Here is a 15,118-nt window from a genome sequence, read left to right on the forward strand (position 1 = left end):
CCACTACTGAGACAAGGTAGGGGCAGAGACAAGGGGGGTGCGGCCTTGTGTTTGACACCGGTGCTCTAGAGGAGCCCTGGTTGAGAATGACTGATCTAATTATTAACCTAACTAAGGCAACTCCACTAAAGAAAAGCAGATATTTGCTTCCTCTGACTCATATTTACTGTATATTTCCAAGAAATTAAAATCATAGTAGGTGGGATAAAAACCGACTTGGATACCATTGGTACATAGACGCTGAAAGAAATGTAAGTAGTCACAATTTATCATTTTTAGCTGACTGCTTGTTGTCCTTTATGGAGACAGGTGGCATGTTTTACAGCATTGTGACACTAAAAATGATGGATATGCATGACCAACATTGCTGTTGGGTGAAAACAAAGATTTTCCTGCATCTTTTCAGAAGTAAGGATCACCATCCTAAAGAAACACTTTGTTTTGGAAGGCCTTGCATTGATTAAACAATTTTACAGGCCATGTGAAAGTTTACAATAGAGAATACAGTAATTAATTCCTAAATTAAAAAAAATAAAGACTTCTAATAATTTTAATCACAATGCAGACAATATTGATTGATGTGAATAATACAGTAGTGTCATAGCAACCAGAGTTCCACACTTTACAGTAGCCAGAAAATTGAAATATAAACTGTAATTGGCTGTGACAGGTTAGTGTATTTCACACATCGTTTTTTTTTTTGCTTAATAAAGGGCAGGTCCACGTTTGAAGCCCAATAAAAAGCGGTAGACTTTCCATGCTGTTTTTTCGCAGGTGTTCTTGCATGGCTCACACTGGGGACTGGATAGCCTATTCCTCTGACCTATGTCCACCATGTAATTATAGATGTCTTTAGGAAATCTCCAACAACCAGGCAGAGAGAAACAATGTCAGACAATACTGCACAACACAAACCTTTAATCCAGAACATATTTTAAATGAATATACAGTGGTGTCATGTGCACAGCACATTTATATTTTGTATTAAACTATTCTTCCCAGATACATGGATTTTGGGAACTTGTCCTTTAGAAGAGGCCACTGGACAATAAAATAGTCTGCAATGTAATATAAAAGTTTCCCAGATAAGGAGAGGGATTCCACTCGACAGAGACTTTCCACATAGACAATGGTGACCTTCTTTATTCCCAAGATCCCCAGCAGAAAAGCAGAGACACACACAGGAATGCATGTGCCTGGACCATTGCATAAGATCTAGAAAGATGAAAGGTACATAGTCACAAATGTGTAATAATCATTGAGGATGACAAGTAATTAATCCATCAGTCACACCAGCCATTAAATTAAATTTGTGGTGCTTTACATTATTTAAAATGCATTTCTATACAAGTGGCACAACACTTCTGATGCCATTAATCATGTAACACCCCGGCACACACACCACTCAGGAGTGAAGAGAAGCCATGTATTAATGTGCAATAGCTAAGTGGCACTTATGAGTTCAGATAGTACTAATATAATTTGGGTGTTTTCAGCAAAAGATGTATGTAATACAAACAACATAAATAGCAAACATCCTATTACTGAGTTAACAAGCATGCATTTATTTTGACAATTCATTTTGTGATGAAGATCCCCACCCAAAACTTTCTAAGGCAGAGAATAATGGAGAAAGGCAAAGCATAAAACCTTTTCAACGCGAATATGAAGAGCCAACAGTACAGTGTTCCTCCAGCAATCTCCTCCGCCCACTACACCTACCTGTGGCAGACCACCAAAGGAGGTCCTTGCGGGCTGCAGTGATCTAGCAGCAACAAAATGAGATTTGCAGGCAAACCTTATAAGAATATAAGGCAGGACAAAAGTAATTCTCATACCCAGAGCTAATTTCTGTCCTCACCCAAAACTAAATGACTGGTAGTTTGGAGCACTCTGGCCGTACTGAAAAATGTCCTGGAGATTAAAGCCGGCAATTAAGGTCTGTGTGATCGTGGACATCTTTTAGCTGCATAAACAGGACTTAACATCAGATCAATCGCTCAACATAACAAAAGATAAACACAGAACGGCGCACCAGCCTAGTGCATTATCCCAAAAAAGTGCTTTAATAAGGAATAGTGATAAAATGTACTCACAAACGTATTATTAAAAACTCCCTTATCAAGCAACTCTTCCCGTAGCTTGACAGTTACAGACACAGTGTACTCCAGAGTACAGGAGGACCGTACTGGGGTCCAATCTTTCTGACGGGTTTCATTTGGCTCTAATGAAAGTGCAACCTTCGAAAAGTGTCAGCCAGATTGGACCCTGGTAGGGTCCCCCTGTACTCAGTCCATGACTGTCAAGCTACAGAGGAGCAGCTTAATGAGCGTGTTTTTATTCATAAGTCTGTGAGTACATTTTAGGACTATTCCTTAATAAAGCACTTTGTTTAACTTTTGTAGTGACTTCAGGACACCCCTAATCCTAAAGGGCAGAAAAGCTTGAAGTGTATCCCCGTGATGTGAATTCATCTCCAGTACTTGTACCAGGCTACCACATTTATGCGCAGGAGGCATTTTTTTGACCAATCGCTCAAAATACTTGTCAGCAGATATGGCCATATTTACCCCTTTGCTTCCCAACACAAAGAAAATCCAATGGAAAGCCTATAGTAAATAATTCACAGAGTGTGTGTTGACTAAGGAACAGACTTACTGCCTAGGGAGGCATTTGTACATTTTGAAGGTACACTGACTAGTTACTGGCTTGGAAAAGATACTTCACACTGCAGATTTCAAAATACATTGTAGATAGCTTTTTTTTTTTTTTTTTTCAAAAAAGTCCATGGGTACAGTGTAGCAGCCTCTCTCTCACTGCCCTTTAAATAAAGAAGCAGTCAAAGGCAGATTTTTGTGACAAAAAAATTGGATTTTTGACTTACTGTAAAATCCATTTCTCTGATGTTCATTGACGGACACAGTTCCTGATCTTCATAACCATTGGGTTATACAGCCCTTTTTGCGGGTCTGGAGAAGCCGCTCTCGGCTTGCCTGACCAGGTTTGTTTGGATCCTCCAGAAGAGGCCCTGAAAGGCTTCGAGCCCTTGTCAGTCGACCCTAAGGGATAAAAAAAAAAACTTCTTATGAGCTGAGAAGGAGGGCCCACGTCTACGACAAGGTTCTTTGCCCTTAGTAGCGTGCAGAAGAAAAGTACTACCCCCTGTGAGACCTTTAATGATGTCATCCAGGGTAGCCCCAAACAGGCGATCCACTAAGGGGGGGGGGGTTTAATCAGTCCAGGCCTTTTCAGAAATCTGATCCGAAAGGCAAGCATTTAAGCCAAAAGACATGCTGAAGGACCACTGAGGAAAGAGAAAGCCGAGCCACTAAGGGAGCCGCATACAAAGAGGCATCACAGATACGCTGAAACCCCTGTACCAGCTCGTCTGCCAGCTCAGCAAAGGTGGGGGGGATCTGTTCTCCTAGGTCATGGCGTACAAGCTTAGCCCACTCGGTCAGAGTTTGCGACACCAGAGCAATGGTGAATACCAGCCTCAGTGGCAAACCAGCCAGAGTGTACATATTGCGGGCCACAGCCTCCGCCTTCCTGTCCGCCTGATCCTTAAAGGCCGGGGACTCTTCAACCAGAATCATGGTTGCCTTGTTCAATCTGGAAACCGGAGGTTCCACCACCAGTTGAACAGTCCACTTCCTAATAAGGGACTCCTCATAGGGGTAATGCCTAGTAAATCGTTTAGCAACCCCAAGGGGACGCTTTAGTCAAAATAGGTGGGGAGAGGGAAAACCTTTGCTGCTCTGAATGGCTTGTGAGTGCCAAAAGGAACCTACGCCTTTGTCGCAGCTGCAGCCTCCATCTTTAAGGTCTCACGCACAGATACAATCAGTGCACCCACCAGCGCCTTTCGTGCATGGTTGCAGATGTGCAGATGCGGCCAAATCAGATTCAGGATCTGAGAAGACAGATAAGGCAGGGGAAGGCGGGGGGGGGGGGGCATTTTTAGCTAGCCCATCGCCCAAAAACCACCTCCACTGGGGACACAAAGGACTCCAGGACCGCCGTCAGTGAATCGATGGATGGTTGGGACCCAAAGGGCCCCACAGCCTCAGAGAGGGGGTCAGGTGGGGAGATGTGCTTCAAAGACTCCATGAGTCACCAGGGGGACCCAACAAAAAGTGTAAAACACTGCAAAGGGACAACTCCCACTGCGTGGCAGCACTGCCTGGTTGCCTGGCACAAGCACTAAGCGATCCTTAGCAGAAAGGGAGAGAACCCCAGACTCAACACCCAGCAGAAATAGGCACCTGCAGCCACCAGAATAGTCTGCACTCCACGGGCGGCGATCAGGAAGTGAAAAGATCTAGGAGTCAGCACGAGAGGATGAGGAGGGGCTCCCATCGCAGAAATTGCTGCCCATAGGGCTTCACATTCATGGCCGCCGCTATTATTTATGGCAAACCACCGCAAAATGGCCACCGGACTACACAAACATGGCTGCTGTGCATGGAAACACAGGCTGTAGCATAATGGCGGCCCCACATGGCACTATGAGGCTCCCAGGGACCCAGGAGGGATCCCTAGGCCTCAAGGATAGACCCAGGCAGGATGGGCGGCCTGGCAGGAGCCCCCACTAGGTACAACCCCCCCGCACAGCCGATCGCCGTCCGGTTGCTGGCAGCGCACCCCCAGGCCCCCATCGCCAGCACAGCGCCCTGCCCCCACTCCAGGAGGTGGGCCAGTCCACCCACACAGCCCCAGCATAAGTGGAGGAGGGGTAGGATGGGGGACAGATGAAAGGGGGGGTGACTGATGGGAAGGAGAGGAACCCGGGGGTCAGACCATCCATAGGAGGGGTCCACCTCCACCCCAAAACCCTCCAGGGGGAGAGGGGGGAAAGCTACTCACCATACCAGGAACCATACCAGGAACCTGGCGGGCACTGCTTACGACAGAACCCCTTGCCATCGAAATGGGGGTGCTGTCGACCAGGAGGAATGCTGCGCCTCAGGCCAAGATCCGGTCGTATGTGACCTCGCGAGGTGTTTAACTTGCAGGCCAGCCCCTGTCCAGTGGGGCTATGTCGCGGCCAACCTAGTGCGGAGCTGAGGCTGAGATCTGCATGCGCTCGCAGGCCAGACTGGGGTGACCACTGGATCTAGATTATCCAGCCCGTCGCCCAGTCCGACAGCTGACTGTAGATCTCACAGAAAAAAAAAAAAAAAAACAGGAGAAAAAAATTTTATCTAAAAAAATTTGCCAGGACCAGATATCCCAACAAGGAACTAGGTCTATAATCCTGACTAGGCATAAAAAAAGTACCTATAGCAGGGGGGAGGGAGTATACCCCCTGGGACTGCTCATAGGCATAGCCAGATTTTTCTGCCTAGTGTCTTACTCTTGTAGGGGGCAGTATAACCCAATGGTTATGAAGATAAGGAGCTGTGTCTGTCAATGAATGAAAGAGAAATAGGAATTTTGACGTACCTGTAAATTCCATATTTTGAGTACAGTATAGGACACTTAATTCTAGGCCATGGGTTATATGCTGCTACCTTCAGGTGACTGGACATTAGCAAAAGCTTTTCTGGGAACTGCCACTTTCCCCAGTGTATCCATATATCCCTTCCCACCCTGAGGCTGTAGATTTTTTGGCAAGCAGTATGGCGACAGCAAAGGAAAGAGTGTAGGGACCTGTGTCCGATACTGTACTCAAAGATATGAGATTTACAGGTACATCAAAATTCCTTTTATCTTAACCAGACAGTGCAGATCGCAAGCATTGATTCTTAGATCATGGGATGTCCTCAAGGAATAAAAGAGACAGGCAAGAAAACAGCCAAAACAGTGGCAACAAGCACACTGGCAAAAACATTAAGGTCAAGAGACCCAAACAGACAGTTGAGAGCAGAAGCATCCAGTAACCAAAGCAAAGATCAGAAGGGGCTTGAACAACCTCCTAAAAAAAAAAAAAAAACCCTGCCCACCCCTCCAAAAAAAAATAATTAATAAAACTGAAACCGTGAACAGGAAAACAGGTGGTTGTCTTTTGAGAAGGACTGACGTTAGATGCTGTAAGAAACAGTGTTAATTTTGGCAGCAAATTTCAATCTAGTTTTAGTCTTAGGACTAAAATGACATTTTAGTTTTAGTCCCATTTTAGTCTTCTGCAAGTGTTTTAGTCGTATTTAGTCGACTAAAACTCCAGTACATTTTAGTCAACTAAAACATCCTACATTTTAGTCGACTATAACTCATTTTAGTCATCTATAATCGAATGGGTGTAGTTCAATTGTAATTTGTAATACATTATTTAAGCATTTCTCTACAATTTCCAAACTCATTATATACTACTGCTGGTCCAGGAGTGAAAAATCTACCGTAATATGTTATTATTTATGGTATTAAGCTTTGAGCATGCACCAGTGTTAATTTTGGCGGCAAATTTCGATTTAGTTATAGTCTTTTGACTAAAATGCCATTTTAGTTTTAGTCGTATTTTAGTCATCTGAATTGTTTTAATTTTAGTCGTATTTTAGTTGACTAAAATTGTGTTAATTTAGTCGACGAAAACGTTTTAGTCGGTTTTAGTCGACGAAATTAACACTGGTAAGAAAGCAGAGACCCCCCCAACATATTAAACTCATGGGGGATCCTTCCCGACAAGCAGAACACAATTTCTGCTAGTCTTTATAGCCACCGGCAGTAATCACATGTAAAAAATCTGACAAACTAGTTTTACCCAAGCTGAACGATGGATTGACTTAGGTACAATAAGCCTGCCTATACATGGTTCAAAATTTGGCTGGTCCCTGCCGAACCGGCTAAATCTTGATCCATGTATGGCCAGCTTAACAGTTTACCTGTTCACAAAGAGATCTGCAGGCTCTGGAAAAACACTATAAATACACAATAGAAACCACTCAATGTTATTGTTTTTACCTTACTTACCACAGATTACTCTTCATAGAAATACATCCCGGTAGGGTACTACAGTGACATGAGGGGTTAGTTTACATAATCATCCCAGCTCTGCAATGCTGATTTTAGTTCATGCTTCAACTAATTCTCCGAGATTATTTACATAAAACAAGGTCATCATGTGACCTATATGTACACAGAATCAAAGTGACAACGGTGTTGATCATTGTCAATTACTCTAAATCCTCTATATTACTAGCTGTAAACCCTACTAGCAATGAAATCTGCATGCAAATCCTCTGTGATATCTCTAATTAAGATCAGAATGACTGAGCATATTTTCCCTCTGTTTGATTGACTTGTGATCATATGTCTCATGACAGGAAAATTACATGTTACCAGCTTCCCAGAAGTTATTTGCATTAGTATTATCTTGTAAAATGAGGTTATTTTTGCTCCATTTCACTCATTAATTTCCTACATGCTGACATGAATGGTGTGCCAGTACTTTATGTAGGCAGACATATAGGAATTTATTCACAATGACATATCAACATGTAAATCTGAAATTCCAGGTTTTGGAGGGATGTTGATGCAATAAAGGAAAGAACAGCTTCTCGATAGAGATGTGCATTCCACTCCAATCACTTTTCCTTAAATATTAGGAGGAGCACAAGCTTTTGATTATAAATTAATTCTGTTTAAACAGAAAATCCGAAAAGATTGGCGAGCTAATCGGCATGGATGAGTGTGTTGCAAAAGGGAGTCAACTAGGGCATGGAACTGTGGGGTTGATTTACTAAAACTGGAACTTGCTCAATCTGGTTCAGCTTGTTCAAATAAAAGAGTTGAAAAGGCAATTTTTTTTTTTATCTTTATGCATTCTATATTCAGCCCCCCTACACTTCCCTAAGGTCCCTCTCTGTCCAGCAATGTCCATGACTGTCTCAGCTGTCTGAGATTCTGCTTCCTTATTGGCTGAGACAGCAGAGGGCCATTGGCTCCCACTACTGTCAATCAAACCCAGCTAGCCAATCTGGGGAGAGAAGGGCTGGGCTCTGTATCTGAATGGACACAGAGAGCTGTCACTTGGCGCGGGTGCCCCCATAGCAAGCTGCTTGCTGTGGGGGCACTGAACAGGAGGGAGGGGCCAGGATCCCAGAAGAGGGACCCAAAAAGAGGAGGATCTGGGCTGCTCTGTGCAAATCCACTGAAACAGAGCAGGTAAGTATAACCTGTTTATTATTTTTATAGGAAATTGGGGGAGTTTGGGTCAATCAAGAGCTGAGGGAACACGTGCATGAACATATTACACTTTACACATTAAATATGGGTGTGACATGTAAAATGTTCCAATATGTGAACTTAGCCTTTGATGTCACGAAAAAAGCCAGATGCACATAAAGAACTGCTGGTGTATAGTGCAAATATAATCTAATATTGTGGAGTCATTTATTTAAAGCTGCTGTTTCAGGCTTTCTGGCCATCTTCAATGCAGGGTCCAATGCAGGTACAGGTTATAGTGAGAAAGGAATTAAAAACCCCCACTCTAATCAGCGCACTGCACAGTAAAACCTTGGAAACAGAAGGTCCAGTGCAACTAAAAAAACAACAAAAGCAAAAAAAAAAATAAAAAATTCTGCCTTGCAAAACATGTAATAAACATGTAAAATATATATATGTTTGCATGTACATTTTCCACAGGACAGACCACTTAGAAGCATTGCTACAGCCACTGTCAAGGTTTGCCAGTGAGCTAATAAGGAAGCATGCATAAGTGTTACAGACCGCCTAACTGTAAAAATACATCTTGTTTTTAAAGTGGAGTTCCACCCAAAAGTGGAACTTCCGCTATAGGCAGTTCTAGCCCCCTGACATGCCAGATTTGGCATGTCATTTTTTTTGGGGGGGGGGGGGGGGAGCGGGTACCTAGTTTTGACAGGCACCTGCTCCCACTTCCGCTCGGAGCGGCGCGGCGCCCTGAGCGGAAGTTCTCCTCTCCCCCTCCCTCCCTGCAATCTTCTGGGACATGTCAGAGGTCCCAGAAGATTGCCGGCCAATCACGACGTGCAACTCGCGCATGCGCAGTGCGTACCCGGCTGTGAAGCCGACAACTGTCACAGCCGGGTGCCCACACCAGTGATGCCGGCGCCGCGGAGAAGAGCGAGGCTTCGGGCGGCCGCATCGCTGGACCGTTGGACAGGTGAGTGTGTGAGGCTGGAACTCCGCTTTAAGTTAAATTCCGGGATTATGGCAGCAGATAGCTGTCATAAACCCGGTATCTTTATCTACAGCAGGTGGCTGGCTTTCCGATAAAAGAAGTTTTGAAACACAATGACATCCATTTAAATATACATATTTGACAGTTAGGAGGTACAACACCCATAAATCAAGCAAGGAACCTATTCTCCTCAATTAAATCTTTGGCAATAATTGCCTATTTTAGAACTTTAAAGTGGAACTTTACCCATAACAACTTAATAAAAATAATGTTCTTTAGCAAGGAACATACAGTATCTCACAAAAGTGAGTACACCCCTCACATTTTTGTAAATATTTATTATATCTTTTCATGTGACAACACTGAAGAAATGATACTTTGCTACAATGTAAAGTAGTGAGTGTACAGCTTGTATAACAGTGTAAATTTGCTGTCCCCTCAAAATAACTCAACACACAGCCATTCATGTCTAAACCGCTGGCAACAAAAGTGAGTACACTCCTAAGTGAAAATGTCCAAATTGGACACAATTAGCCATTTTCCCTCCCCGGTGTCATGTGATTTGTTAGTGTTACAAGGTCTCAGGTGTGAATGGGGAGCAGGTGTGTTAAATTTGGTGTTATCGCTCTCACTCTCTCATACTGGTCACTGGAAGTTCAACATGGCACCTCATGGCAAAGTACTCTCCGAGGATCTGAAAAAAAGAATTGCTGCTCTACATAAAGATGGCCTAGGCTATAAGAAGATTGCTAAGACCCAGAAACGGAGCTGCAGCACGGTGGCCAAGACCATACAGCGGTTTAACAGGACAGGTTCCACTCAGAACAGGCCTCGCCATGGTCGACCAAAGAGGTTGAGTGCACATGCTCAGCGTCATATCCAAAGGCTGTCTTTGGGAAATAGACGCATGAGTGCTGTCAGTATTGATGCAGAGGTTGAAGGGGTGGGGGGTCAGCCTGTCTGTGCTTAGACCATATGCCGCACACTGCATCAAATTGGTCTGCATGGCTGTTGTCCCAGAAGGAAGCCTCTTCTAAAGATGATGCACAAGAAAGCCTGCAAACCTGAAGACAAGCAGACTAAGGAAATGGATTACTGGAACCATTTCCTGTAGTCTGATGAGACCAAGATAAATGCATTTGGTTCAGATGGTGTCAAGCGTGTGTGGCGGCAACCAGGTGAGGAGTGCAAAGACAAGTGTGTCTTGCCTACAGTCAAGCATGGTGGTGGGAGTGTCATGGTCTGGGGCTGCATGAGTGCTGCCGGCACTGGGGAGCTACAGTTCATTGAGGGAACCATGAATGCCAACATGTACTGTGACATACTGAAGCAGAGCATGATCCCCTCCCGTTGGAGACTGGGCCACAGGGCAGTATTCCAACATGACAACGACCCCAAACACACCTCCAAGATGACCACTGCCTTGTTAAAGAAGTTGATGGTAAAGGTGATGGACTGGCCAAGCATGTCTCCAGACCTAAAACCTACTGAGCATCTGTGGGGCATCCTCAAACAGAAGGTGGAGGAGCGCAAGGTCTCTAACATCCTCCAGCTCTGCGATGTCGTCATGGTGGAGTGGAAGAGGACTCCAGTGGCAACCTGTAAACCCCGGTGAACTCCATGCCCAAGAGGGTTAAGGCAGTGCTTGAAAAAAATGGTGGCCACACAAAATATTGATACTTTGGGCCCAATTTGGACATTTTAACTTAGGGGTATACTCACTTTTGGTTACTTTCACTTTCATTGATAATGGTAAGCAGAACAAATGGAGAGGGTAAATCTCTCCAAAAGAGACACAGACCGCAATACAAACTGACAGGTGTTCTCATCCCTCTCCACTCTATCCAAAACTAAAATAAAAGTTCTGCTTGCACACAGGATGACTATCTGCACAGCACTTGTGTCCTCACCATGAAGTGTTTTTTTAGCACAGTTAAGGTTTAACTGAAGCCATTTTGGATGGCATAGGGAATGGTCACATGCCTGGCTATTAACAGCATTTAAGAGTTATATAAAGTATTGGTATCGTTCGAGACCATATATTTGCATTCTTAAGTTGATGTGTGGTCTTTCATATTTTAGATTTGTAGAGTAACCACTAAATGGTGCTTTCAGTGGCATCACCTGAATTCCTGCTTAAACACCGCTTTTTTCTTTATTGAGGCAACCTCAGAAGCTTATAGACTTGCATCAAGAGAAGCTGCAGTAAGGCACAACCATTGAGTAAATACTGTGTGTCATACACATACACACACACACACACACACACACACACACACGTATAGATAGACATACATACATACATACATATAGAGGTATAGAGATATACATACATATATATCTATACCTCTATGTATGTACAGCATTTATCTAGACATCTATGCATATCTGGAGAGATATACATACATACATACAGGTATAGATCTAGAGACATACATACAGTATCTCACAAAAGTGAGTACACCCCTCACATTTTTGTAAATATTTTATTATATCTTTTCAGTGACAACACTGAAGAAATGACACTTTGCTATAATGTAAAGTAGTGAGTGTACAGCTTGCGTAACAGTGTAAATTGCTGGGGAGCTACAGTTCATTGAGGGAACCATGAATACCAACATGTACTGTGACATACCGAGGCAGAGCATGATCCTCTCCCTTCAGTGACTGGGCAGCATTCCAATATAACGACCCCAAACACACCTTCAAGATGACCATTGCCTTGCTAAAGAAGCTGAGGGTAAAGGTGATGGACTGGCCAAGCATGTCTCCAGACCTAATCCCTATTAAGCATCAGTAGAACATCCTCAAATGGAAGGTGGAGGAGCGCAAGGTCTCTAACATCCACCAGCTCTGTGAGGTCATCATGAAAGAGTGGAAGAGGACTCCAGTGGTGAACTCCATGCCCAAGAAGGTTAAGGCAGTGCTGGAAATAATGGTGGCCATACAAAATATTGACACTTCGAGCCCAATTTGGACATTTTCACTTAAGGGTGTACTCACTTTTGTTGCCAGCGATTTAGACATTAATTGCCGTGTGTTGAGTTATTTTGAGGGGACAGCAAATTTACACTGTTTTACAAGCTGTACACTCACTACTTTACATTGTAGCAAAGACTCATTTCTTCAGTGTTGTCACATGAAGAGATATAATAAAATATTCACAAAAATGTGAGGGGTGTACTCACTTTTCTGAGACACTGTATATTTCACATTAATAATTTTGCTACCAAAATTAGTGTGCGCTGTAAATTGTCTCCAGCATTGCTGTGGTTTCTTCTTGCTGGAGTCTGCCATTTTGCTGAAGCCCAGAGCCCCAGCGGTAAATCATAAAGCGGAACTTAACCCATCGATTTAACGGTTTCAAAAAACAGTTACATTCCTGGAATGCCGGGAGCGCCAACTGTCACATTTGCTTGTATCCTCAACCAAACTGTCAAACCACAAATGGTTTGTGTCATAACGGATCACATGTGCAGCACCATGGCAGTTGCAGATCAAACAGAAGCAGCTTCCTTTGCTGCAAAGGATAGGAGGGTTTAATTCTGCTTTAAGGCTGTCAGCAGATTGGTCTCTACAAATTTGGCAGTTCCTAGAAAAATAGAGAGCAATTGAGCATGTGTAGAGCAGGGTGAGACAGTGTATTACTGGATTTTAACAATATAGACCCTTATTTTTGATGTTTTACATTAGCAACTATACCTGCTAAAGGGGCTAGCCTGAAGGGATCTAGCAAGACTTCCATTTTCTGACTAAAGCTCCACTGTACTTTAATTACTCTATAAAATATATTACATCGAAAGAGATGCCAGATTTTACAAGCGTGAAGTAAACACAGGCAGGCAGCTGCAGCAAACACAAGTTGAGTTCTGACTAATTTATGCAAATAATTGGTAGTAGGTTGATGTTAGTAAAAACAAAAACTATAAAATAACAGGACATACAAGCTTAAAAGTGGAATTTCAAGCAAAACAGCTAAATACACTTTTGAAATACACACACATGAGCTGTTTTACCTGACCAAGCATTTGTACTTCTGTCTATTCATGTTTAACCACTTGCCGACTGCCGCACGACTATTTAAGTAGGCAGTCAGCCCCACACAGGCAAAGCGACGTAGGGCTACGTCGCTAGCCTGTAAGGGTTTTGGGAGCGAGCGCGTGCCGCAGGATGCGCACTCCCGCTCGGTCACGGACCAGATGTCCGCCGGGCACTCGCGATTGTCTGTGACAGCGGGAGAAAGGCAGGCGGCTAGTGTAAACAAAGCCGCCTGTCAGTCTCCCCTGTGTAAGAATGGTGATCAAACAGTTCTACTATCTAACCGTTGATCACTGTTCTTACACATCAAGCCACAGCCAATCACAGTTAGAAACACGCCCCTAGGGACACACTTAACCCCTCTCTCTCTCTCTCTCAAAAAAAGTTAACCCCTTCACTGCCAGTGTCATTTTTACAGTAACAGTGCATTTGTATAGCACTGATTACTGTAGTAATGTCACTGGTAGCCCCAAAAGTGTCAAAAATGTCAGTCAAGGGTCCGATCTGTCCGCCCCAATGTCGCAGTCCCACAAAAAAAAAAAAAAAAAAAAATCGCAGATCGCCTCCATTACGCGTTAAAAAAAAAACAACAAAAATGACAAAAATCTTTCCCTTTGTTAGTAAACGCAATAACTTTTGCGCAAACAAATCAAAATACGCTTTTTGCGATTTTTTTTACCAAACATAAGGCAAAAAAAAATTGGCCTAATATGTTAAAAAATTTAGATTTTTACATTTTTTTGGGGAATTTCCCTTAGTTAGTAAACGCAGTAACTTTTGCGCAAACCAATCAAAATACGCTTTTTGCAATTTTTTTTTTACCAAACATTGGTAGCATAAAACAAATTGGCCTAAAATGTTAAATTTTGATTTTTACATTTTTTGGGGGGAATTTCATATAAAAAAATGTGAAAAATATTGTTATTTTTGCAAAATTGACGCTCTTTTTTTGTTTATAGCGCATGATCAAAAAATCACACAGGTGATCAAATACCACCAAAAGAAAGCTCTGTTTGTGGGAAAAAAAGGACGCCAAATTAGTTTAGGTACAGCGTCGCACGACCGCGCAATTGTCCGTTAAAGTCATGCAGTGCCGAATCGCAAAATAGGCCCTGGTCAGGAAGGGGGTAAAATCTTCCGGGGCTTAAGTGGTTAACATTTACACAACATTGCCACAAAGAGGCAGCCTGAAGTCCTGACTATTCTCTACTGCAGCTAAAACCCAACTCTGGTTAAAAAATGCTCCTTTCACTTACCTCTTTATAGCCCATCATATAGCTATAGCCCTGCCTCTTTATAACCCACCACTCTCTCTAAGTTGCAGTTTTCTGTATAAGGAATGCTGATTTCCTGCTCAGGGGAGTGGCCACTTCAACCTACTTCCCAACAACCTTCCCAACTACAGTGACATGGACACCTGAAGGACCCTGCCGGAGAAAGCCCAGGGACTTGAATGTCATGTGACAGCAAGTCAAAAGATTATTTTTTTTTTCTACAGCAATCAGAGGGGGTTATTGTTTTGCCCAGCATTGGACTTCAACTAGATTCTCTAATTCTAGACCAAAGCTCTTCCTCAGATTGTGATTTGACAGTGAAGGAGAAGGAACAATGAACAACAAGGGTTATTCTGCCCTCTACTCTCATCATAAGCACTATACACTTGATTGGGTGCTACCTCTTCGTCTTTCAGTCTGAACTCTGCTGTACGATAGCAAAAGGCTATCAAGTCAAATTCAGGTATAGTTGTTTTGATAACTACACAAAGATTTTCTTTTTATTTTATTTCAGGTACTTATATAGCGCTGTCAATTTACGCAGCGCTTTACATACATACATTACACATTCACATCAGTCCCTACCCTCAAGGAGCGTACAATCTAAGGTCCCTATCTACTTTGGGTTAAGCTTTAACAGATTGTGTTCCGTTTTTTTTTTGTTACAATTTTTTTTTTCAGTACATTTTTCAAGATCACAAATACT

The 15,118-nt window shown here is 43.1% G+C and overlaps 1 protein-coding gene across 1 annotated transcript in view; it reads right to left on the minus strand.

The window, feature by feature from the left end:
• Positions 1-893: 893 nt before the first annotated feature.
• ALG14 (ALG14 UDP-N-acetylglucosaminyltransferase subunit) overlaps positions 894-15,118 on the minus strand; it is a 78,910-nt gene continuing 64,685 nt past the window's right edge. The window contains exon 4 of the mRNA XM_082266399.1: positions 894-1,215. Within this exon, the coding sequence (XP_082122525.1) occupies positions 985-1,215 (231 nt within the window). The 3' untranslated portion in view covers positions 894-984. The remainder of the gene's footprint in view (positions 1,216-15,118) is intronic.

This window comes from Pelophylax lessonae, assembly GCF_965119305.1.
Source record: "Pelophylax lessonae genome assembly, chromosome: 8".
NCBI lineage: Eukaryota > Metazoa > Chordata > Amphibia > Anura > Ranidae > Pelophylax > Pelophylax lessonae.